Here is a 25,789-nt window from a genome sequence, read left to right on the forward strand (position 1 = left end):
ATAATTAAACCATAAGCCAGTCACTTGCACGTTTCTCTTTCCTATACCCACACTGAAATGGACTTTTCAAAAACCTGGCAGGATTTAGCAGCTGAATCCGGGTTGATTGACGTCAAGTTGCCACGCTAGGACCCAGTCCCAAGGACGGGTAGCCGTTAAGATACAACCGGAGATGCGGTCAAGAAGGCAAATGATCCGTACAAAGGGTATGTGATATAATCACAACTTGGTCAACCTTGTTAACCCTGTAGCATTGACCTAGTGAGATATCAGAGGGTAATCTACATATACAAAAGGTATAATATGCAAGGGAGGAAGTAAAGAAGTTAGAATTGTATAGAGTCAAATACGCCCACGTGATACAAGCCACGTCATAAATGTTCCAGGGGAATTTTAATTTCCCCTAAATATTTCTCAAAGCTTCACAAGAAGGTCATCTACGACCTGAATGAATTGACATTCCTCTCCGCAAATTCTCTGCAACCTCATATTTCGCCATGTCAGACTCAACCCTCTATCTCTACACCTCCCTGACCGCGGGGTCATCGCACATCATCACAGCAACTTCCCGAATTGAGACAATCCTTAAAGCGAACAAGCTCCCCTTCCGTGCCATTGATGTCGCCACTGATGAAGCTGCCCGGAAACTTTGGGGCCGACGCTCCAAGGGCAAGAAGCTGCCAGGTCTAGTGAAATACGGCGATATCGTCGGAGTACGTGATAGCTTCCTTTACCTGTGTTTCACATGATGATAAGGCCCATGAACTCTATTCAACCTCACTAACATCCATCTATAGGACCTAGAAGAAGTCGAAGAATGGAACGAGTTCGGCGAACTACGCATGGTAGTAAATAGTGTGCAGGACCTCGGTGGTATGCAGGCTACCAGCAATCCCATTCCTGCGACCGAGACCAAGACCGAGCCCCAACCCGCTACTCCCAAACCCTCTACGATTAAAATCCAAAACCCTCTCGCGACCAAACCTGAACATAAGAAAGACGATATGGCCGTGCTGGCTTTGCGCCAGGCCAGTACCGAGGCTGCCTCTAAGGCGAAGGCCAAGTCCGATGATAAGAAGGAGCCTGCCAAGGAAGAGGTGCCTCTCGCCAGCCGTGCGCACCGGGGCTCCGTCGCATGCGAGTTGCCAGACGATGCGCCTGGTTCACCGACTCCCAAACGTCCGGCTTTAGTGCCCGAGAACGCGGCCATGTCGTCCGCCAATTTCCATGTGGATAACGCCGAGATGCTTGGACTAGTGGGACATCACCGTGGATCCAGGGTCCCGACTCTTTCGAATGCGGCAGAGGACGAAGGTGTCCACGAGCTGAGGAAATCCATCTCTCAAGATTCTACGAACAACCTCGATGCTATTCGCAAGGAAGCACGTGAGGCTGCACAGACCCAATCAGGATCACCGATTGAGGAGGTGCCGACTCCGCTCGTTGACGATGCGGTCGTTGTCGAAACCAAAGAAGAGCTCATGGAACCCAATGAGCCCAAGGGGCAGGCCATTGCGGAGGTCATGGCCAAGGCTGTGGAAGAGCCTCAGGAAACCCAGGCGGAGATTAAGAAGGCCCAGGAGGCCGTGGAGGCTAGTTCCCCAAGGGGCGCTTCACCAAAGGGCACAGATGTGAAAGATGATACCAAGGAAAATGCGGCACCCGTTCAGGCGATTCCCAAGTCGGCGGAGTAGGCTTGAGGGGCATTTCACGAATTCGATGATAACGAATCTTGTACAAAGAATGTTCGTTCCTTACAGCGCATTTTGCCCGTAAATGCATGTGAGCCGATCGCTCAATGTAAAGTAGCATAGAACTCCAATCGTGGACAGTATACCGCGTGTGATGCCATTCACAACTCGTAATTAAAAAAAATTGATGAATGATGAAATAGAACACCTCAATCGAGGCAAAAAAGACACCCAACCCCCCCCTCTTTTTGTTGTATGTACGTTGCACCTTCTTTACAATGACTCTACACCGCGACGCTTCTGTACTGCCTCGCGCAGCTTCGCGATCACGTCGGCGGGATCCTGAGCGCCGAAGACCGCCGAACCTGCAACGATCACATTGGCGCCTGCATCAGCAGCCTGGTCAATTGTTCCCAGGCCGAGACCTCCGTCAACTTCGATGTTCAGATCGGGATAGCGTTCGCGCAGGGCGGCGACCTTGGGAAGCTCCGAGGCCATAAATTTCTGTCCTCCAAAACCGGGGTGCACGGTCATGACCAGGACCATCTGCAAATTGTCGATTAGTACTTTGCGATTGGGAAGGATTGGAATGCGAAAAAAGGAAGAGTGGGGGAAAGGGAGCTTGGAGGGGCAAGAATTCACTCACGTCAGGTCGCTCCGCGGGGTCTTCACTCTCAAGGATATCCCACAGCACATCAACAGGGGTATCGGGCTTGATCGCAATACCAGCCTGCATACCCTCTTCGTGAATGTAGCGAATCAATTGCTTGGGGCTTGTGCGGGCGGTGGTTTCTTTATCGGTGGGATCGGTCGCGGCAACGGAGGAGACCGCAGCTTCGTAGTGGAAACAGTACAAGTCGCAACCGGCGTTCTTGAACTCACGAACCCATTTGTGTGGCTGTCAATGAGCAGACATTGTCAGTAAGGAGCTTGCGACAATAAATTTCGACACCGTTGCGAGTAACAAACCTCCATGATCATCATGTGACAATCAAAGGTGCCCCGGCCGCAGGGCTCGGAAGGACGGTCGACGCAGCCACGAATCTGAGAGACAACGGGACATCCGATGGTCATGTTTGGCACAAAGTGGCCGTCCATGATGTCAACATGGAGCCAGTCGGCACCCTGCTCGATCTTCTTGGAGCAGTCATGGCCCAAATTGGCGAAATTGGCGCTGAGAATGGAGGGAGCGATGATCGCGGGAGGAGCCATGATGTATAGGGATGGGGGTATGAACGGAGGAAGAGGGGCAAGTATAAAAACGAAAATAGGGAAGAAAATAGAAGTGAATTAGATCTCCAAGCTGTTTACATCAGAGTGGCGAAGGGTGGATATCCCGGCTTCACCGTAAGACCCGGATTATACCTAGTTACAAGATTGTACTAGATATAGTTACTCCGTACTTGGAAGTACAATATTGTAGGGTCCTTGCAGCTGCTTTGTATTTATTTGCATTCTTTGGTTTCCTCTGACCCTTCATTTCATATTCTCTCTCTACAAAAATAATACTAAACCTCAAAAATGTTGAAAATCGATGATGCAAATGATAAGGGCTCTGAGTCTCACGTGGATATACACTGCAAGGAACCTCTCCTATGCGACTATTCCGTATTGATCAACGCATTAAAAGACTTAATTAAAAGTTAGCAAAACGAGTTGCCATTGAGATCATCGCTGGAAGATGGTGATCAGACCGACACTCACCTTACATCGTGACCTCCAGGGCTGGATTGCCCATTTAGGTCATCCCGAAAGAGGAAAAATTACCATCTGGTCTGCTGATCTGATTGACCCCTGAGGGGCTTGAATTTTCTTAGAAATTTAAAATCCAATTACAGTCCGATCTAAGATGAAGCAAGCATCAGTTGGAATCAACGTCGAAGCTCCGAACTATGCCCTGTAGCCAATCATGAACATGGTGAATCCTGGTGCCAATTAGCCTCCAATCTGGTAATCCTGGTCTCAGCGGCAATTTTATATCATCGCAACTGGCTTTTATGAAGTATAGAGAGCTACTTAAGTAGCTGGTACCATTGATTTAGTTGTTATTGATTGTGTAGCTTAGATCTTGATTTACCTTGAGCACATAGAGATGGATATCTACCCCCGTCGCCTCCCAAAGACCCATCGTATATTTCGGAACCAAAGGGTAGATTCGTGTATTTTCCATAGCCGTTAGAATGCCCGCTCCTTTGGCTTCCCGAATAATCGAGACCGTGCTTTCATTGTAAAAGCGGGCCACTATCGGTATTGGTAGCGTACGGGGCACACTGCTCCGAAGCGATATAGTCATTTATTCAATAATGTTATCAATAATGTCATAGTTTGGATTCAAACCTTTGAAATGATAAAAAAAATCAATCAGGAAACCCGATAAGAATGAATAAAGAAACTGTTATCTAGGGTGTAATTTATAGACAGACGATCAAATGTGATTTGGGTTCGGCTTCCAAGCCTCAACTGAAGGTGGATCATGTACTCCGTACAATTTCAGAGGTCTGAAGTCCCGCTCTCGCTGTCATAAGCTTAACCTGACCTGTAATTCCCGTTTTTCTCCAAACCGCATGCAGGAGATTCGCCAAATACTGTTGTGTTGGGAATCTTAATCCGAATCGGCCCGTCACGAATCGAGACATGAATCAAGACACGAATGGGGTTGAAATGCCCAGAGCTGGCCCAAGAGAATCGGGTTCTCTATCGTTGGTGGGGTTAGTGATTTGACTTGACAGTGTTGCAAATGCAATACATGTGGCTGAGGAACGAGGTTCGCGATGGCGGATTTTCAAAGTGAATTTATCCCCTTGGTCTGAATCAAAATTTTCCAATATAATTGTCAAGACACTCTCACTCTCAACCTTGGATGACAGGCTGGCTTACTATGTCGCCACCGTATAGTCTGATAGTGTATCATATATGTTGCGATTACATGCCTACCCAGGTACATCTGATCAACGCAGCATTGGTTGTACCCTTGGGTTGGCACCGAAACCCCCCACTTGCACTACACTTGAGTAGTAATGGTTTTCATGACTGGGGGTGACTCAGACTTTGGTTCTCCAATTTGGTATTAGAAGACTGTCTACAGGAAGGAAAGGTGATTGATGGCTCTCACGCAACACGTGCTCTTCCTCGAGTTTCCTTCAAGGTTCTATAGTAACGCTTGGTTCTAAAGACCTACTAGATTACCCCACCGAGATGAGAAGTTGTATCACGTTGAATTCTCTCGATATTGATAAGCCTTGGTAATTTTGGGTTATTTGGTCAATCAAGGAGTTTACGCGCCCATTAAGTGTCTCAAAGTCAATGATTTCTTTTACTACCCCATATAAATTTCTCCCTAATGTGGATTAAGAAAGGTGTGATGTTAAGGTCAATTAGCCTAGATTTCTATTATTGTTCTGAGTTAAGTGACTTGTCTTGCTCTAGAGTGCGTTAGTATTATGTACTTGGCAACACATTTCCCCTCACCTTTTCCACCTATCCGCTTCTCCTACCAATTACTATCTTTCTTCCCGAGTTTTTTTTTGATCATGCGACATTAATTATCATACATTCAGGCTTCTTCAGGCATCGGGAAGACGCATAAGATGCATGATTGATGTTACAGTCAGACTAAGGGCCGCTAATTTGGCTAAACATAGTAGCCCGGCGCCTAACCTCGGCCAATCACCAAGCCCTTCACACTGCATCTCTCCCCACGGCGGTTCGTCACAAAATCAATGGACCTCATTCGTCACTTTTCGCTTTTTTGTCCTTCGTCAATTCGACACTTGCTCGAATTTTGGTCTTGGCCATTCGCTCAAGTGTGAAACTTTCTATTCAAAGCGACGCGCCCATTTCCCAACCACCAATAATATCCATGCTTGCTACCCTCCCGACCAGAGTGATTGGTTAAGTTGTGCTCAATCATGCAGTAGTCTCTACAACGGAGTCACCCATCGGAAACAAGGATCGGCTGGTCATGGCACACACCCCCGGGCTGGTGGAAAATGCCCAATCGACTATAAACCCTTTCCAACCGCCACAACTCGAAGGCTAGCGTTCTTCATTTCCTTGACTTCCATTCTCTTGATGTGCATCTAGCTCTGGTAGCTTATGTGCTTACTTTCTTTCTTTTCTTTCGTTTTCTTCTCTTGTCTTGCATATCGTCTTTCTATAGACCCGTTGATCGGTGTCTACGCTTTCCCCTACGATTCGAGCTACCCATATATTAAACTGGGACGGATCACAAAGAAAACCCAACATCCAAGAGTTAATTCAAGATGACCGACACACTTTTGTCTCCGACTCTACGATGTCCGCCCCCACGGCAGGCCCATGGGACGGTTCTTAATACTATAATCGAAGATATGCGCGAATCTCACTGCGCTCAAAGTCCAAAAGTTTCATCTCCGTTAAAGCGAGCGCCGGCAACCATCAGCCCTCAGTTGAAACTTATAACCACCGGGCTACCAGTATCATTACACTCCCGCCTGGATCGTTTGATGCCGCCGGTCTCAGCAGGTACTACATCATCATCATGTTCAGATGAAGAATGGCAATCACAAATTGAAGTAAACCAGGGATACGATGACTTGTATAATACTATGGATGACGATGATAGCATTGACGACCATGGAACTGAGATCAGCGATTCATGCTTTTCCCCCGATACGCGGCCATCGAGCTTGGTTACACCGATTACCAGAAACTCGGTGACCTCGACTGGGACCCCGACTGGGAGCAGAAAGCGTTACCTCACCCTTGAGATTCCATCGCCTACGGGTTGGCAGTCAATGACAGGAGGCGCCAAGAGCTCCCCAATCCCACCAACGCCTCCGCCTAAGATTCCAATGTCGCCAGCAGCGCTATCGATGCTCAGCCATACTGTACCTGCATCGTATGCGCCGCCTTCACTCGATGGTAGCATTTCTTCAGATCCAGAAAGTGGTTTGCGTACACCAGATACTCAATCCCTTCCTGACACGAATTGGAATTTGCATGATATTCGTGTTCGACCAGACCTGGATGGCAGTGAAAGTGATCTCGATCACGCGGATGCTAGGTCGGATATTCAGACCGTGCCCATCGCTATCGAAACCTTGGAGCACGATTGGCGCCATGTGCTCGGAAGTTTCCCTCAGATCCCTTCAGCTGCTCAGTCCTTCTCGCCCCCGCTCTCGCCAGCACCATCGTCATCGCTTCATTTGAGTGACGAGCCGTTTCAAGAATACGACGACTTATATGATGCCCCCGAGCCTATCGACGAAGGTGTTTGCTTACCTGACTCGGCTTTGGCAATGTTGCACCACATTCGCCTGGATGGAACACCTGACTCGTGGTCTGAGGCGTCCGAGGGAAACGGCGAGATGTCTCAACTCCTAGAACCTCCCACTCGGCCTAAAAGTGCCGATGCGGTTACTCCCGCTTCTGCCCTGTCTGGATACAGCTTCAGTGAACTGAGTATCCCGTCTCCCGGTGGCTTCTTTTCCTCGCTTGCGCCCCGTGCTCGCCACACTTGGTCAATCCCCAAAGATAATCGTCGACCATCATCTGTCGCTGCAGAGAACTTCTACCATTTACCATGGCACCGCGATGAAGGAGAAATAGTTGAGCAAGTTGTTGAATGCCATATGCGCGCAGTTGATGAAGACCCGGTCACAGCTGTCCGTGATGAGAGAACCCCGCTTACTGCCATTCGACTGGCATGTGCTACACCAACTCAGCGGCCCATCTACCAGGATAGCCCGATGAGCTCTGCCTTCGACACAGGTCAAGTCCAGGAGATTCCTCGCTCTGGAAAAGGGTATGAGTACGACGAGTGCTATGACGAGGAACTTCAACATCGTGCAGTTGCAAGCCACGACCGTACCAAGTTCTGGCTAGCTGCCCAAGCGTCTTACCTCTCCGCTCTCAATGAGACCAACCCCATGAACTATATCGAGAGTATCGAACCACCAGAGCTTAGGGATGCCGAAGTTGAACCCCAAGATACCACAGAGGACCCTTCCAAAAAGGTCGTCCACTTCGCAGCAGATATCCCGGAATCTCTGAGCCCTCTGCCTCCAATTCCTGCCACCAAGGACTCAATATACTGGCAAGGCTTCCAGTCTATTCGGAAGCGTTCAAACAAAATGGATGGCTTCATGCACCGCAACATGCGTTTTGATGCCATCCAGTCCACGCGTCTGGGTATGAGTGACCTTCACATCAACTGCCTGCTTGGTAAGTATGAAGTTGTTCGGCCGGAGCGCCCTGCATACAAGGGTCCTTTCGCCAAAGCTCCCCGCAACTCTGTTATCACATGGGAGTTGGCTGAGAAGGCCCAGTTTGCCAAGTTGGAAAAGGAACAACTGGTTCTTGCTCAACTTTGTCAACCCATGTGGGCCATGGATGCTCTTCGTTCTCTTAATGGCGGTGACTTGCTCACCAGTGCTGCCCAGAAGATCCTTGCACGAACAAACTTGAAGCCCAGTATGAACCAAAGCCCTCGCAGGCACAGCTTCCGGGTTTTGGACCTCGGCGGTCACTCCTCATGTGACTGGGCCTGGCAAGCGGCATATGACTTTCCAAAAGCCAAGATTTACACTGTTTCCAACGATGAGACCGTGAACAGTGCCATTAAGGGTCCGCCAAACCACCACCAGGTCACTGTGGCAAATCTTTGGGAACTCCCCTTTGGCAACAACCAGTTTGATGTCATCTCTGCTCGCTCCTTACACGCTTTGTTGAAGACCGAATGCCCAGCAGGCAAGGACCGTGACGAGTACGATCTCGTGCTGGAGGAATGCATGCGATGCCTCAAGCCAGGTGGCTATCTTGAGTTCCAGGTCCTTGACGCTGAAATCTCGCGCGCAGGACCATACGCCGCTGCGACCTCTGCGGAGTTTGCCTTCGACCTGCGCACACGCGGCTACGACCCTATTGCTTCCAAGAGCTTCCTGGCGCGTCTCCACAGCAGTGGCTTCAGTGATACCAAGCGCAGCTGGATGTTCCTTCCCATGGGCACGGAGCCCGTGGAGACTGAACCGCTGCGTGAGGCTCCGGCTCCTCGCGTGCAGAGCCAAATTGAAGAATGTGAGGCGGTTCAGGGACCTGTCGGTAGCACAGCTGATATTGCTAGCATGACTGGTTTGATTGGTGGGTGGATGTGGGAGCAGTGGTTGTTGAAGTTGCGGATGGAGATGGGCCGGGAGAGGCCGATGTTGCTTGAAGGCGTTGGTGCGTTGTTTGACGAGGGAAGAAAGAGTGGTGCGGGCTGGACCTGCTTGTCTGGATGGGCTATGAAGCCGAAGCTTAAGCTTAAGAGTGTTCGTTCTTCGTCTAACACTGGGTCTATTTAAGGCCTTGTATCATGCATTTAGCTTCAGCCCTGGTGGCTGACAATTAATCTAATGAACAGTTCTATGGCGGAGATCTCCAAGAAGAAAAAGAAACAAATAATCATCACCCTGTTAACGCAGGCATTAAAGCAGCATGAGAGTATATATACATTACCTAATTTCCTACATTTGTAGTATAATGTGAGTTCAAGTCTGTTATGACACCATTGGGATCCTTTTTTGATTGTTTTCCCTTCTTTTCATTAGCCTTTTGCAGTTCTTCATTTCCATGTCACCGCCCAATATCTTGAAGAGAATGTGCCTTTGCCTAGGTTTTCATACCCCAAGGTTAATGCGACATTGCTAAAGAATTGGCTTCCATGCCTGAGATTGCTCGATATTTCTAGTCTTGTCAAAATGCAGAAGAATCACTAAATGTTTCATTCCGAGTTCGGCAAACATCCGAATGATGATGCTAAGCGAGAAATCCTTTGGCATTCGATTGCCACGGAAACCAGATAAAAGCGTTGATCCCTGGTCCTCTTCATACAAGGCACAAAACAGCTTGGGAATAATACCAATTTTGAATCGGTGACACCATTTTTAGGTGATCCTTTCCCCGTTCGGTCACGGCCTCAACCGACACGGTCCAAACACGGGCCTGTTCTCCCTCGTTGTGTGGCGGCTTCTGCCGAAGTTTGATGAGGAAATTGATCGGGATCTGGGTTACCAGTGTTTTAAATGCCTCGGACGTCATCTTAAGGCAGAAATGAAGGCCTGTGGGGTTTCCCGTGGAGGCCCGAATGTGACGATGAGTGAATGTGGGGGTTTAGCCGAAGTTGATCCGAGTTGGAGAAAAGCCGACGGGACTTTGCAACTCGGTGCCCCGACATTCGGCGATGATCAGGAATCTCTTTAATTATAATGTAGGGGGTTTCATTGGATACATCTGCGTATTCTAGGGAAAGAAAGTGGTGCGATTCATACTCGGCATACCGACAGCGAGGTCACTGTGTATAAGCCAAAAGACGGTGATTTTTCGTCTCGCGACTCCGATTCCCAGCATTGACGGCAGTGGCTTCTCCACCTTCAAAAATCCCTCGAGACGAGTCCCCAGTCTCCCGCAAGTGGATCCGGAAGCCCTGCAGACTTTCTCCAGGGTTGTCAATGAGTTCTCTCCGGGGTCGGCCAAAGTGGGATGGCCACATAATATCCCAAATTGAGGTATTTAAGAATTCAAGGTGCCCTGCATACCGACGTCAAAACTTGGCTTTGCTTGGCTGATCTAAACGCTTTTTCATTTTACTTGGGAAGCGTCGCCATGCTGTCACAAGGTTTATTGGGGGCTTTCCTGCTCTTGGCTGCTCCATCTGTGGCAGCTGATACGTGTCACGCACCTGTCAACCACCCAGGAGAGCCATTCAGCTATGTTCAACCACAAAATACTACCATTCTCACCCCCTATGGTGACTCACCAGCGGTTCTACCTTCACGTGAGTAAAGCACCTCACTTTCGGGCTTCGACATCTGACAATGAATAGCAAACATTACGGGGAATGGTGGCTGGGAAACAGCTTTGAAGAAGGCAAAGAAATTTGTGAACAAGCTCTCGCTTGAAGAAAAGTCATGGATGGCAACAGGTCAACCCGGTCCTTGTGTCGGCAATGTTCTTCCTATCCCGCGTCTCAACTTCACCGGTCTATGTCTTCAGAATGGACCTCAATGCGTCCAACAAGGAGATTATTCAAGCGTCTTCATCAGCAGTGTTTCTGCCGCCGCTAGCTGGGATCGTCAGTTATTGTACGATCGAGCGCACGCAATGGCCAAAGAGCACAAGGCCAAAGGCACCCATGTCATCTTGGGCCCCATCGGAGGTCCTCTGGGCCGCAGTCCCTATGATGGTCGCACCTGGGAGGGATTCGCTGCTGACCCTTACCTCACTGGTGTTTGCATGGAGGAAACCATCAATGGTATGCAAGATGCTGGCGTTCAGGCGAATGCAAAGCACTTCATCGCCAATGAGCAAGAAACACAGCGAAACCCCACCTATGCCCCGGACGCCAATGAGACCACCTATATCCAGGATTCAGTTTCTGCTAACATCAATGACCGAACTCTGCATGAAATCTATATGTGGCCATTTGCTAATGCTGTCCGCGCAAACGTGGCTAGTGCTATGTGCTCGTATAACCGACTGAATGGCTCTCACTCCTGTCAAAATTCCTACCTTCTGAACCATCTTCTCAAGGGCGAACTTGGTTTCCAGGGTTATGTCATGTCGGATTGGGGTGCTACCCACAGTGGCGTGTCATCTATTGAGAGTGGCATGGATATGACCATGCCTGGAGGGTTCACTCTTTATGGCGAGCTTTGGACCGAAGGTTCCTACCTGGGAAAGAACCTTACCAGAGCTGTGCAGAACGGTACTGTTGAAATGTCTCGTCTGGATGACATGATCGCACGTATCATGACACCTTACTTCTGGCTTGGCCAAGACAGCAACTACCCGAGTGTCGATGCCTCTGTCGGTCCGCTCAACGTCGATTCGGCCCCTGAAACTTGGCTTTATGATTGGAAGTTCACCGGCGAAACCAATCGAGACGTTCGGGGAAATCATAGCGCCATGATTCGTGAGCATGGAGCTTCCTCGACCGTGCTGCTCAAAAACGAGCGCAACGCATTGCCTCTCCGTAAACCTCGCAATATTGTGATTGCTGGCAACAATGCCGGTCCACTCACGCAAGGCCCCAATCTTCAGGCCGACTTTGAATATGGACATCTTGCTGGCTCTTCCGGATCTGGCTCCTGCAGGTTCTCATTCTTGTCAACACCTCTTGATGCTATCAATGCCCGGGCCCGCAAGGATGGCTCTCTTGTTCAGTCCTATCTGAACAACACCTTGCTCACTACCACGGCTCTGACTTCACCACTGTGGATCCCACAACAACCCGATGTCTGTCTTGTTTTCCTCAAGTCTTTCGCGGCAGAAGGTGAAGATCGAACCTCCCTAGAGCTTGATTGGAATGGCAATGCCGTTGTTAATGCTGTTGCCAGTCACTGTAACAACACTGTTGTGGTCACAAATTCAGGCGGTGTTAATGTTTTGCCATTTGCGGATCATCCCAATGTCACTGCTATTCTGGCTCAGCATTACGCTGGAGAAGAATCTGGAAATGCTATTGCCGATGTGCTCTATGGTGACGTGAACCCATCAGGCAAGCTGCCTTACGTGATTGCGTACAATGAGTCCGACTATAACGCACCTTTGACCACAGCCGTAGAGACCAATGGTACATTCGATTGGCAGAGCTGGTTTGACGAAGAGCTCGAGGTTGGCTACCGCTACTTTGATGCACACAACATCTCCGTGCGGTACGAGTTTGGCTTTGGCTTGAGCTACACTACCTTTGGCCTCAAAGATCTCAAAGCAAAGGTCTCTGCTCCATCCAACTTGACCGCTCTCCCGGCGAAACAGCCTATCCAGCCGGGTGGCAATCCAGCTCTCTGGGAGACGGTGTATACCCTGCAAGCGGAAGTTTCCAACACTGGAGACGTCGATGGATATGCCGTACCACAGCTGTACATTGAATTTCCCACTTCGACCCCTACAGGTACTCCACCAAACCAGCTTCGCGGGTTCGACAAAATCTGGCTTACAGCTGGTGAGAAGAAGACAGTCACATTTGAGTTAATGCGTCGAGATCTCAGTTACTGGGATGTTGTTTTCCAGGACTGGCGTATTCCTGCCGGTTCTTTTATTTTCAAGGCTGGATTCAGCAGCCGTGATTTCCATGCGAATGCTAATGTGACACTGGTCAAAGCATAAGTGTGATATGAGAACTCTGTACCCTAATGTGAAGCTTTACTTTGTGTTTGAAATCCAATTTTGGATTATGAAGATGCCATATGTATGTCTGTATTGTCAAGATATAACCCCTTAAATATATCACTTTTTACCTCTTGTACGCCTCTTTTTATAGATATTTTCGAGCATAGAGGTGCTATTTTACTTACACATATGAAAATAGTATAAAGAGGAAGCACTTAATTTTGATGAATGTATACTCCGTAAACAGGTAAACGTTGAAAACTCTCATTGAGATCGCTTGTATGGGTACATTGCACGTGACCGAGCTCCGTCGGCTTCTCTTTTGCGCCTCAACTTGCCAACTCCAGAGTGCTGTCTGTCTTGTTACCTCCAAATTGCCAGAATTGCCCCTCAAGCATTGAAGAAAACCCTGTTGTATCATCTGATAACGGCAGATTTAAAACTCCCTGCTTCATTTGAGCGCCGTTGACCTCCTCTTTCCACCCCTCCAAGCTTTCCTGCCTACCGCAACCATGCTTTTCTTCAGGTATAATAATATTACCCAAAGCATTGGCTCTGCTATCTAACCAGAAACTAATGCAATTTTCCTCCAGCTTCTTCAAGACTCTGACCAACCAAACGGTCACCATTGAGCTTAAGAATGACATCCGCATCCGTGGTATCCTGAAGTCGGTCGACCAGTACCTGAATATCAAGCTCGACGATGTTGAAGTGCTTGACCTAGCCAAGTACCCGCACCTCTCATCAGTGAAGAACATGTTCATTCGAGGCAGTGTTGTGCGGTATGTGATGTTGCCCCGGTCGGAGGTTGACGTGGGGCTGTTGGAGGATGCTACACGGCGAGGTGAGTTGCGCATCGAGTTTCCTTGTAAATCTTTTGTGGTATATCGTTATTCTTGCCTTTCTTGAACAATATCGAGGAGTTGCGACCGTACATCTAACTTGAATTGATACTAACACGATCTTGACACAGAGGCGGCCAACCAAGCTGGCAAAGCTCGCTAAACGATTTTTACACTCGATTTTACGATATACCACGTATTGCGCTCTTCATTACCGCTGATTCCACTAGGTGGTCTCCAAAAAATAAGAATATGCTATGACCAAGGGCTTTGGGCTTTTCCTGCGGTCCTCCATGGCAAAGAGGGATGGGATTGCGCAACATATGATGCTCAAAGCTCCCATATCACTTGAGTGTGGCCATGATACTCAAGTTATCTTGAGTGGCTCATGAAGTCCTGTTGACACACCGCGCAAGCGATTGGAGAATCAACCGTCTATGGCTCATGCTGGCACTTCGGATGCGTTGTTCATTGATGATACCTTGTTAGATTTCTTTTTCTTTGCAATAATGACCAGCAACGTTTTTAAGGCCTGCAAATTAAATTGGATTCTATATAGTGACTATAGTAGTTCTAGACTTCCAAGTTCATCTAAGTGGCGTTGAATTAGACACACGTGACTTCGTGTCGCGCCGGTTTTCGCGATTTTCGGACAGTTGACATTTCATACTGCACATATCATGGAAGTATTGTACATTTGACCAATTTGCAAGCCTTTCATCCGGCAATCCACTATATTCTCGATTCATTCAAAGTACCTTTGACTACTGCTACGAAGCAATTCTTGACCTAAGCCCTCCCTAGACTGAGTCATAATGGCTGGACCTTATGCGAAAAAGGCGACCACACCGTCTAAACCGTCCTTTGGATCGAAGCAATCATCAACCAAGCGAAACACAAGCATTCTGAGTTTCTTCCAGAAGACTGATACCCCACCAGGCGCCGTTTCTCGCCAGGCTCGGATCACTCAATTTGGAACAGCCTCTACACGATCACCGAGCAATGGCCGGGGTACACCAACATTCAAGAGAGCAATTTCATCGAAGAGCGAGCCCAATGGGGATCTTTTTTTGGAAGACAAAAAGGGATTGGCGAAGCTACAGCAAGCAAAGGAAGCAGGCCAAAAAGCACGATCGCCAACGCCCGACATCTGGGGTGACGATGAAGAATTTCTGAAGGCGGATGACGAAAAATATAACGAAGGTGGCTCGGCGATCAAGCGGCGGAAGGTCGACTCACCGAGTACCCCGGCCGATGAGTCTCAGAAACCAGATACTGAACCAAAAACCACCAAAATGCCTGCACCCACGAAGGCCCGAAGCGGACCTTTCATCGATGAATCGGACAGTGAGGATGATATGGTAGAATTCAGAGAGATCCCAGAGACACAAGCCGCCACTACGGATCTTACATATTGCGAGTCATTTCCAACGAACAAGACAGCAGAAACAGAATGCCTTTCCGAGCCCACACCCCCGCCATCGGTAAGCGTCGCCATGAGCAATATCGATAATGATGAACACACGAATTTTGACGAAATAGAAGAAGATGAGCTCATAGCGGAGGAGCTTCGAAATCGGCCTTGGGAGGCCGAGGAGCAGGACCAAGAGATCGACTTGGATATAGATCCAGAAAACGATAACAATGATTGCTCCGGTATGGAAGAAATTGTCGAAGATCGAGTGAGCACAACATGTCCCATCTGTCAGGCGGTGTTGAAAGACGTCAATGAAACAGTACGTTCACATTGTTCTTTTTTGGGCTTGCTCAAATGCTCATGCTCTATACAGGAAATAACCATGCATGTCAATGACTGTCTAGATGGAAAATCCAACACCGCCATGGCCGCGCCCCTAACAAGGCCGATATCAACCCCCAGCCTGAATCCTGTAGATACCAATAAAGGACTGACACGCGCCGAACGAGCTGCCATCGCTCGGCCTGCCCAGCGTGATCCATATTCGCAACCGAAACCAAAAGGACGGTCAGCATTTTCTAAAATGATGGCCGGCAATGCAGAAGATACAGCTTGGAATACTGCAGCGGCGAACGAGGTTTCATCGCGTGGCAAACAAGCATATCAGCGGACATGTCCGTTCTACAAAATTCTTCCTGGGTTCTCAATCTGCGTTGATGCTTTTCGCTATGGGGCTGTCGAGGGGTGTAACGCCTATTTCCTCAGCCATTTCCACAGCGACCACTATATCGGGTTAAGCAAATCTTGGTGCCATGGACCTATCTATTGCAGTCGTCCTACCGCCAATCTAGTCCGCCAGCAGCTCCGAGTTGATCCCAAATGGGTTGTCGATCTCGAATTTGAAACCACCTTTGAGGTGCCAGGGACAGGGGGTGTACAGGTCACCATGCTTCACGCAAATCACTGCCCAGGCAGCTCTCTTTTTCTTTTTGAGAAGACTGTAGGGTCTGGACCCAGTGCACACCAGCAGCGGGTACTCCATTGCGGTGACTTTCGCGCATCCCCAGCTCAGGTACAACACCCACTTCTTCGCCCCAATGTGACAAATCCAGTTACCGGTAAGCCGACGCAACAACACATCAATACATGTTATCTCGATACTACATACCTGAACCCCAAATATGGGTTTCCTTGCCAGGAGGATGTAATCACAGCGTGCTCGGAGCTCTGTGTGCGTCTTAACCAAGAAGCCGGCGTCGGGATCGACATAGGGAAGAATGGCACAGGTCAATTGATGAACAAATTTCTCTCCAATAAGACGGGAAACAATAAAGCGGCAGACAAAGGCTCACAGACTGGCGGCCGCCTGCTTGTAGTGATTGGGACATACAGCATTGGCAAGGAGCGAATATGTATGGGCATTGCGCGAGCACTTGGTTCGAAGATCTTCGCAACTCCTCCAAAGCAACGAATTTGTGCTTGCTTGGAGGATCCAGAACTTACTGCAATGCTGACCACAAATCCCCGCGAAGCGCAAGTTCACATGCAGACGCTTTTTGAGATTCGCGCGGACACACTCTCCGAATATCTCGACGGTCTCAAGCCACACTTTTCTCGAGTTGTCGGATTCCGCCCGACGGGTTGGACGTATCGTCCCCCTGCGGGGCGGGTTCTACAGAATCCTCCCGTGTCCACAGTTCTACATGGCGATAGTTGGAAGAGTCCATTCACGATCCAAGACCTTACCCCACAACGCGGGAGCACCAAGGAAAGCGCTTGTTACGGTGTGCCTTATAGTGAGCACAGTTCGTTTCGTGAGCTAACCATGTTTTGTTGCGCTTTGCGCATTGGGCGGGTCATTCCCACAGTGAATGTTGGTAGCCAGAAGAGCCGAGACCAAATGAAGGTTTGGATGGAGCGTTGGGACGCGGAAAAGAAGAAGAATGGGCTATTTCCTGTAACCGGCGATCGGTGGTGATCTCTCCATCACTGTTTATGATTTGTATATGACTCTATAACGCTCATTCACATTGTGTCTATCGCATTCCAAATGACGCAGCGATTGCATCCTTGTCAGGGGAATTAATTTCGGGGTTTGCAGAGCTATTCTGTTGTCTTCGCTCTCGCTTTTCGTCGACCCTCTCTCTTGCATACTGACAATTTTTCTGGGTTATGTTTGGATTACCACGGTTTCAGGCATCAACTTAACCTACTGCTAGTTGATAATCTCGTAGATCGTTTCCCCAAATTTCTATATATCTCAACTTGATCTCTACTTGTCCCGCGCTAATGATGCACTTGTCAGGGGGTTGATCGGTTGTCTCACCGAATAACGACTCTATGTGTCTCTTAATCTTACCCCTGGGTCAATCTTAATTGAAACTGCCGAGGCACGAGGGAGTTGACACACAATATTGTACATCATACTTGATATATCCAAATGTTATTTGGATTCATACATATCACTTGCTACCTTCAGACTTCACATTCTCATATTTGATTGTTTACAAGCGGTAAATAATCAAAATCCGTATCCCGTGTGCGATGGATTCTTATTTTTAGGGCTCGGATGAAGTGGATCAGGATGATCATAGATCGTGAGTGATAATTCGTCCATAGTCTTATATTTTGATCGACAGTATGCAGTAGTTGAACCCGGAAACCTTGGAAATCCCAAGGGACCGCATCCTTTTAGACTTAGTTTTTAGATTCGTTATGCATCATGCACGATCATTCGTTCGCGCACATTTTGATATTGGGATCGCCAACTGAAAGCAGGTCGTCACAACGTCGAACTTTTCTTTCGCCCTAGAATATTGTACAGTACTTACAAAATTGTACTTATATGAGTATTCTTCTGTCTCTTTACCCGTTCAAGCGGAGTCTCTCGGAAGCTTAGCCCCGACGGGAATTGGGCTTGCACTATCGATCTATGCATTAGTTTGACTCCACTATGTTTTCTTTGAACCTTGACAAATACCATGATTAGGCTGAATTTTTCGTTACAATCTACTGTGATGTGCTCTAGCCGGTATCCGATGGAGAACAATTATATATAAAGTTCATCTCCAGGTAGGTCCAAGCTGAGGGCGGAGATAACCAGACTTTACTTACTCACAACAGAAAAATGCATACTACAACAATTGGCCTTTGGGCTTTGGCTGCGGGGGTCGTTTCTGCTAAGACTTGTTTTAATGCCACTGTGGAGGTTGATATCTCAGCCCGCAATGGTGTCTTCGACAATATTAAGACACCCGAGACGAACTTGGATGCTACGACCTTTGCTCTCGCTTCAACTAAGACAAGTGTCAACATTACTGAGCAAGCTTTGTCTGGCTATGCTACTGTAGGTGGTCTTTATAACATTTCGACTCAATACTGTGTGCCAAAGAACTCAGAAGGTAGTGGTCACACCTTCCAGGTCCTGACACATGGAATGGGCTTTGACAAATCGTGAGTTGGATAATTGTGTGATTCTGTCGATGATATACTAATTAACGTTAGCTATTGGGACTTGCCCTACCACAACTTCAACTACTCCTACGTGGACTATGCCCTGTCCCGAGGTTATCACACCTTCTCCTATGACCGTCTTGGTATCGGCAAATCCACCCACGGCGATGCAAAGAACGAGATCCAGTCATTCCTCGAAATCGAGGCCTTGGCTGAGTTGACCCGCAAGTTGCGCGACGGAAGCATTTCCGGTATTAAGAAGCCCTCTAAGGTTGTCCACGTTGGACACTCTTTCGGCTCTGCCCAGACCGTTGCCCTATCAGCGATGTACCCTGACCTTTCGGATGGTCTCGTCCTCACTGGATTCTCCGCGAGTATTGCTTCTATGCCTGTCTTCATCTCCGGCGCCAACTTCCAGCAGGCCAGCCTCAATCACCCATCTGGATGTCCCGCCACTCCTCGCCCTAGCTACAGCAGCGGATACTTGGTCAACTCAGACATCGGCACCAATCAGTTTCTCTTCTTTTACCCTGGAAACTTCGATGAGGGCATTCTTTCCTACGCCGAACACAACAAGCAGCCCATGACTGTTGGTGAACTCATGACCATGACTGGATTGCCTTCTTCGAGCGCTTTCACTGGTCCTGTCTATGTGATTGATGGCGAAAATGACATCGCATTCTGTGGAGGCGATTGCTCCTACACCACCGACTCCACTGCTTCTATCCCTGCTGGTGTCAAGGCTGTCTTCCCCAAGGCTAGCGCTTTCGCTGCCTACATCCACCCCCGCACTGGACATGGCATTAACCTGCACTACAACTCCACTGCTGCCTATAAGCAGATTAATGACTTCTTGGGAGCTCAGGGTCTAATGAGCATCAATGATCACGAGGCTCGTCACCACCACGATTTTTAATGAGTGGCGAATGATAAAATAGCGGAATGAGGCGAAAAAATTTCATGTATATGTTTATTTATACAATACGATTTTGATCAACGGATTGTTGCTATTGAGACTACCGCGAATTGGGAGTATGCTACCTAGGTATTAGTATAAGGAAATAGCTCATGGGATTAGGAGAGCAAGCACACAAGGAGTAGAGATGTGTACTTACAACTTGTTTGGAAACCACTCACAAATATAAGTCCAGGAACATAGATAGGTATGTAACTAGTAAACTAGTAAACTAGTTATGTGTTCCAAGAGATGTCTTTGGCCTGATATCTCAGGCACGAAGGTCCTCGAAGTTAGCCTTGAACTTCAGGCAGAAAGATCATGCTACCGCTTTAAAGGCAAGGCATCAAGACCTCACGTGGGATGACGCATCCGGTCATTGAGGCAAAAGGAACTTTCTCAATCAATCAAGCATCGATGATTTGCGAACGGCAACGAAAAATGGGAACCAATGCGTGGACGCTGATTTGCCTGCTGAGCAATAACCGAAAGCCGGGGCGTTCGGACACGCGAGACGGCACTCTCCACGGATCCACGCTGCCAACGTCTCTACTCCACACTACCGAGACTGCTTCCCGTTCTTCACCCTTTGCCTCGGGGATCGATTTGCTACCTATACGAAGCCCTTCATAAATATCACTCTTGATACGCAATATTTGGGAATCATGGATCTTTGAATATATCTGTGATTTACTGTTGCATCTCCTTGCATCCCTGTTGAACATACAATCATCTTCATATATCTTCCCCTCTTTGGTGTGTCTCCTCCAAGCTGCAGGGTGATCTTCAACGTTGATCGACCTTTGTATACCCATATACTCGGCTCGTTGCCGCTCCTATTCGGCGATATTTTCGTCCAATCCTAATCACTCCGACATATCCCACAATGTTTGTGACACTCGAGAACGTTCCGTTCATTCTGCTTGGGCTTGCCGCAGCCTATTACCTCGTGCCATACCTGCAACGGTCGCATCTGCGTGATATTCCCGCTCCCGGGTTTGCTGCTTTCACGAACGTTTGGCTTTTGATCCAGGCTCGCCAGGGCCAAAAGTACATCTCTGTCGACGATGCCCACAAGAAATATGGAAAGTTGGTCCGCATTTCGCCCACCCAGGTCTCCGTTGCCGATGATGCTGCCATTCAGAGCATCTATGGACACGGCAACGGTTTCTTGAAAGCGTACGTCGTTGACTCTCCACATTCCTAATTGCTCCAATTAACTCCTCCCAGTGACTTCTACGACGCCTTCGTTTCGATCCGCCGTGGCTTGTTCAACACCCGTGACCGTGCCGAGCACTCGCGCAAACGCAAAACCGTCGCCCACACCTTCAGTGCCAAGTCCATTGGTCAGTTCGAGCAGTACATCCACGGCAACATTGAGGAGTTTGTGAAGCAATGGCAGCGTCTGTCTGACCTGCAGGGTAACCCCAAGACTGGCTATGCTAGCCTCGACGCCCTGAACTGGTTCAACTATCTTGCCTTTGACATCATCGGTGATTTAGCCTTTGGTGCTCCATTCGGCATGCTTGTGAAGGGCAAGGATATTGCCGAGATGCGCAAGGACCCCAAGGACCCGCCCAAGTATGTTGCCGCCGTCGAGGTCCTCAACCGTCGTGGTGAGGTCTCCGCTGCGCTGGGCTGCATGCCCTCTCTTATTCCTTTTGCGAAGTACCTCCCCGACCGCTTCTTTACTGAAGGCATCCAGGCCGTTGAGAACCTGGCTGGCATTGCTATTGCACGTGTCAATGAACGTCTCAAGCCCGAGGTCATGGCCAACAACACCCGTGTTGACTTGCTCGCCCGCTTGATGGAAGGAAAGGATGGTAACGGCAACCAGCTCGAGCGTGCCGAACTTACTGCCGAAGCGCTCACCCAGCTGATCGCCGGCTCTGATACTACTTCCAACACCGCTTGCGCTATCCTCTACTGGTGTATGCGTACTCCCCATGTGCTTCCTAAGCTGCGCAAGGCTCTCGACGAATCTATCCCCAAGGACATCGAAGTTCCTACCCATGCCATGGTCAAGGAAATTCCCTAGTAAGTTCCACTGCACTGGATTATAACCACAACAAACTGACAACCTTCAGCCTCCAATACGTCATTTGGGAAACCATGCGCATCCATAGCACGTCGGCCATGGGTCTTCCCCGCGAGATTCCCGCTGGCGCTGCTCCTGTCGTGATCTGCGGACACACCTTCAATCCCGGTGATGTCCTCTCTGTGCCCAGCTACACCATCCACCGCTCTAAGGAGATCTGGGGTGCTGATGCCGAGGAATTTGTTCCCGAGCGCTGGTCCCCCGAGCGTCTCAGCGCCCGTCAGAAGGCCGCATTCATCCCATTTAGTCACGGTCCTCGTGCTTGTGTCGGTCGCAACGTCGCTGAGATGGAGCTCCTTGTCATATGCGCCACTGTCTTCCGCCTGTTCGAGTTTGAGATGCAGCAGGACGGCCCCATGGAGACTCGTGAGGGTTTCCTGCGTAAGCCTCTTGGTTTGGACGTTGGTATGCGTCGTCGTCGAGTTTAAATCCTTTTCTGGAAGACTGTTGAACATAGGTTGGACCTAGGGAGGAATGGAACGTCTTGGGATGTTATATTGGATCTTTTGGATCAATATGTGCTATCATGATTTGAAGAGATTGGTCGTCGTATCTGATTTGCCTAGGGGCAAGCTGGCACTGCAGCCACTGATGAATTTCTTTTTGACTTGTCGTTTTCCGATTTGATATAAGCTTGTGGCTGTCATGTATAAGAAGCGTGATGAGTGTATGTATTGTAATTTCTATATTATTTGCATTGCGATCAAATTGTGTATGTGCAACAAAGCTGCCGTATCCTCCGCACCTGAGATACAGACTGCGGCCTAGTTATACGGAAAGACATAACTGACTCACACTGCTAGTTCATTTTCCTACATCGTACATTTTTACACGAATCTATCGGCTTTGCTCGTTTCATATGATTGGAAAAGACAGACGTTAATAGTATTATGGGGTCGTAAAATATCGTGACTGGCGTGAATTAATCGGATTATCCGAGCAATGAAAAGCCCTCACTGACCATAATCCACCTGATCCTGCATGATGAAACTCGAGCTTCGTTGTACAAGCCATTGGCGTAGCAAATGCAATAACTTACCACTTGGCAGGTCCAAATGGTTTACCGCCAGGGGCGATGGGGTTCTGAATGGCTTTGTTTGTTGTGTCCATTGTACCGCCCGCGATGTCAGTTCCCCACCAAGATGGGAAATTGGTGTCGGTCAAGTTGAGAGTCAAGAAGATTAAAATGGTGCACAGCGCAAGACCGACGTCCAATCCTGCGGAGAGGACGTAGTTGTACTGCATCCACCATCCCCGCCAGCGGTCGCGGATAAACTTGTTGAAGACGAAGCCAACAATGCCCCAGGACAGGTAGTTCAGTGGTGTGGCAGGGGGGATTAGACCAGCGCCACCAAAGAGAATAGGTGCGTTGAGGTACTTGATGGGGCTCTTAGGCCAGGTGCGGGCAGCGAAGTAGATGATGACAGGGAGAATGGCACCGGCGAGGAAGAACCACATGAGTGGTGAGTACAATTGGCCGATGGAGAACATGCGGGCCGGACCAATGACACCCCAGATGACAGAAGCGTTGAAGAACACACGACCGTTCGGGCAACTGTAATGGTTGACCTGGTCCGCGCTGCATACGTCCTTGATAGCACCAAGAGCCCAGTTCATCGTAGCGATCTGGACCAGAGACGACCACAGACATGCAATCATCTGCGCCATGAAAGACACACGGGGAGGAATCTTCATGTAGTGACCTGATGGGGTATTAGTATAATGAATTGACGGAAAGGGCATTATGAAGGGCTTACCAATTTTCAAATCCTGGGAGAAGTACATTCCCTGGTACATGGTGATGTAGCCAAATGTCTTGAACAGCATCATTGCCATGGGGCGACCAGGCTGCATGTAACCAATGATGAACTCCGTGATGACATTGAGACCAATATCGATGTTGGTAGAAGCTTTGACGATTCCAATGGGGACAAACCACACAGCTGCGATCACCAACGCAATAATGAAAGACCACCAGCTCATATGAGTGGGCCAGCCCAGCACGACTCCGAAACCAAGTGCCATCATAGCCAGGAAGACACCTGCATACCACCACAAAGGTACAGTCTTGTAGCGGGCCATGAGCCGACCGTGGACATCTTCCTCTTCTCTACCGACCCGACGGAACCGAGCCCAGATATCAGAACCGTTAAAAAGGCCGGTTTGAACGAGCACAGCGATAATACTGGCGAATGACAGACCATATGAGATCATGAAGGTCGTGGATAGGAACAGTGGAGAATAATTTTCATATTTCACAGGATCAAAGGTAAACTCGGGCGTAAGGATCTCGTGGACATCGTATTTAACACCAGTGTTGGCGTAACTGTTGGAGTCACTAATGGGAAGGTACTCCGAGTAGAACATTCCGGAGAAGTGAATGGCAGGTGTAACAATCCAGAAGAAGATGACCATGCCAATCAGAGTGTTGGAGATGGCGTACCAGGGGGCGATGAGAGGGCTGAAGTTAAAGCCGGAGATTTGAGTCCAGTCAAAGGTCATTGGAATGAGTGAAAGACCAGTTACACCACCGAAAAGCTGATTGATGACGACGTTTTGGGGTTTGATCCAAGTTACCCAGGCGAAGACACTCAAGAAAGGTGCGATGTATCCTGGGAACCAGTACCAGCAGAAAGAGCCAATCATGGCATAGAGGAACATGCGGTACTTTCCAATCTTCCAACCGGCGACCTTGCTAGGATCTGGCAGCGTGCGATCGTGTAGCGCAGCAAAGAGAGATGTGTTGATGAGAGTCGAGGGCCAAATCATGGCGGCAGGCTGCACCAAAAATCGGGTGAAGAATCCAGCCATACCAAAGCCCAACATCTGGGTCGAGATACACATAAGGATCTCGAAGCCCCAGCCGAAACTTTGTTTGTAGAAGGCACGCTGAGCCAAGAGCACATCGGTCGCGTAGGCGGCGCCACCCCCGAAGGTGGCGTTTGCCATGATAACCACAATTGCATGCTCTTTCTTGGTGAAAGGGCCTGGATTGAGCTCAAACTCACGACCGAAGACACGGAATCTCTTAGCAGGAACGAACTTCTCCCAAGCCTTGCCAACCGGGTAGGCAACGACCTGAGCGATGTATGAAGGGATGACAATGTAGGGCTGACGCATGGAGAATAACATGTTGAGGGCCGAGCCAATGGTTGCGAAGATCAATCCAATGGTCCAGGCACGAATTGTGTTGACAGCCCCACCCTCATCGTGATTGGGAACTGCAGCTCGGACTTCAGGGTAGGGGGAGTTATCTAATAGCTCATGGGCGATGGTCACCTGGGTCTTCGCGTCAGATGTGTGCAAGGCCTCATCAAGTTCTTCGACAACGTCCTCGGGAAGATTAGGATCCCAGTGGTGGTGGGCTTTCAGGTTGCGGAGTTGCTTGAGAGCTTCATCAGGTGCAGTCTCATCGACCATGGCACCAGTGGTGACAGCGACAGACTCGTCCTTCTCCATGATGGAATAGTGAAGCACAGACGTGAGGTTCACTGAGAGAAGAAGGGGGGCATGTAGAAGGAAAGCAAAAGGAAGGGGGTGCTCGACGTGATTTAAGGCTGGAGTCACCACGAGGCCGACGGAAGTCCGTCCGCCTTATCGAAGGCAATATATCGAACTTATCTGCAATGGTGGAATGTAACCCCACCAAGGCGGGAACTCACTAGGGATAGAAGGGAGAAAAGTGATTTGACCGGAGGTGAAAAGTGGAGAAAGTAATGTAGAGGAAGAAGTGAGAAGAGGCAAAACGAACTGAGGCGTAAAAGCCACGGGGCAGGGAGCGTATCTAGGGTAGTGTGCATATATGCATATGTACACATAGTACATTACATGTTGGTAATACCAGAACTACACCTGAACAAGGACAGACGCAAGCACAACCAATCAATCCATTCAGATATTGAGATTTGGCCTCACGATTAGAGCTCACAGACCCCTGATATGGCATTTCGAGTATTTGAACTAAGCTGTGGCGTTTCTTGGGTTACTTTGGATTCTCGAATTATAGTCCAGATCTTGAAACATACGAATAACTAACCTAATTAGTGATATGTATATATGTAATTAGATGTATGCCAGGACAAAGACACCATATATCCAATCAAACCTAAGTAAATTGATTGTATTAATCCATAGGAACCCATAGGAACCGAAGGTGAATGAGAATGATCCGAGGTAACTCCGAGGGGTAGTTCAGGTGTATTC

The 25,789-nt window shown here is 48.8% G+C and overlaps 9 protein-coding genes across 9 annotated transcripts; 7 read left to right on the forward strand and 2 right to left on the reverse strand.

The window, feature by feature from the left end:
• Positions 1-497: 497 nt before the first annotated feature.
• Positions 498-1,694, forward strand: N7529_003370 (uncharacterized protein; the record flags this gene model as incomplete). Its single annotated transcript, XM_057238897.1, has 2 exons — positions 498-713; positions 798-1,694. The coding sequence occupies 2 exons, from the start codon at positions 498-500 to the stop codon at positions 1,692-1,694; spliced, it is 1,113 nt and encodes a 370-aa protein (XP_057101508.1).
• A 270-nt stretch (positions 1,695-1,964) lies between these two features.
• Positions 1,965-2,903, reverse strand: N7529_003371 (ribulose-phosphate 3-epimerase RPE1; the record flags this gene model as incomplete). The annotated part of the gene is made up of 3 exons (XM_057238898.1): positions 1,965-2,237; positions 2,338-2,589; positions 2,661-2,903. The coding sequence occupies 3 exons, from the start codon at positions 2,901-2,903 to the stop codon at positions 1,965-1,967; spliced, it is 768 nt and encodes a 255-aa protein (XP_057101509.1).
• A 3,050-nt stretch (positions 2,904-5,953) lies between these two features.
• Positions 5,954-9,013, forward strand: N7529_003372 (uncharacterized protein; the record flags this gene model as incomplete). The annotated part of the gene is made up of 1 exon (XM_057238899.1): positions 5,954-9,013. The coding sequence occupies one exon, from the start codon at positions 5,954-5,956 to the stop codon at positions 9,011-9,013; it is 3,060 nt and encodes a 1,019-aa protein (XP_057101510.1).
• Positions 9,014-10,313: 1,300 nt separating this feature from the next.
• On the forward strand, positions 10,314-12,818 carry N7529_003373 (beta-glucosidase; the record flags this gene model as incomplete). Its single annotated transcript, XM_057238900.1, has 2 exons — positions 10,314-10,485; positions 10,534-12,818. The coding sequence occupies 2 exons, from the start codon at positions 10,314-10,316 to the stop codon at positions 12,816-12,818; spliced, it is 2,457 nt and encodes an 818-aa protein (XP_057101511.1).
• A 579-nt stretch (positions 12,819-13,397) lies between these two features.
• On the forward strand, positions 13,398-13,826 carry N7529_003374 (Sm-like protein LSM2; the record flags this gene model as incomplete). Its single annotated transcript, XM_057238901.1, has 2 exons — positions 13,398-13,665; positions 13,795-13,826. 2 exons carry the CDS (start codon positions 13,398-13,400, stop codon positions 13,824-13,826), a joined length of 300 nt encoding a protein of 99 aa, XP_057101512.1.
• Positions 13,827-14,478: 652 nt separating this feature from the next.
• On the forward strand, positions 14,479-17,058 carry N7529_003375 (DNA cross-link repair protein PSO2; the record flags this gene model as incomplete). Its single annotated transcript, XM_057238902.1, has 2 exons — positions 14,479-15,399; positions 15,454-17,058. The coding sequence occupies 2 exons, from the start codon at positions 14,479-14,481 to the stop codon at positions 17,056-17,058; spliced, it is 2,526 nt and encodes an 841-aa protein (XP_057101513.1).
• A 1,149-nt stretch (positions 17,059-18,207) lies between these two features.
• Positions 18,208-19,449, forward strand: N7529_003376 (alpha/beta fold hydrolase; the record flags this gene model as incomplete). The annotated part of the gene is made up of 2 exons (XM_057238903.1): positions 18,208-18,533; positions 18,585-19,449. The coding sequence occupies 2 exons, from the start codon at positions 18,208-18,210 to the stop codon at positions 19,447-19,449; spliced, it is 1,191 nt and encodes a 396-aa protein (XP_057101514.1).
• A 925-nt stretch (positions 19,450-20,374) lies between these two features.
• N7529_003377 (cytochrome P450) lies at positions 20,375-22,014 on the forward strand (the record flags this gene model as incomplete). Its single annotated transcript, XM_057238904.1, has 3 exons — positions 20,375-20,667; positions 20,719-21,525; positions 21,576-22,014. 3 exons carry the CDS (start codon positions 20,375-20,377, stop codon positions 22,012-22,014), a joined length of 1,539 nt encoding a protein of 512 aa, XP_057101515.1.
• Positions 22,015-22,621: 607 nt separating this feature from the next.
• Positions 22,622-25,045, reverse strand: optB (small oligopeptide transporter, OPT family; the record flags this gene model as incomplete). The annotated part of the gene is made up of 2 exons (XM_057238905.1): positions 22,622-23,289; positions 23,344-25,045. The coding sequence occupies 2 exons, from the start codon at positions 25,043-25,045 to the stop codon at positions 22,622-22,624; spliced, it is 2,370 nt and encodes a 789-aa protein (XP_057101516.1).
• Between the last annotated feature and the right edge of the window lie 744 nt (positions 25,046-25,789).

Source organism: Penicillium soppii (assembly GCF_028829465.1).
Source record: "Penicillium soppii strain IBT 18220 chromosome Unknown utg000003l, whole genome shotgun sequence".
NCBI classification, from domain to species: Eukaryota; Fungi; Ascomycota; class Eurotiomycetes; order Eurotiales; family Aspergillaceae; genus Penicillium; species Penicillium soppii.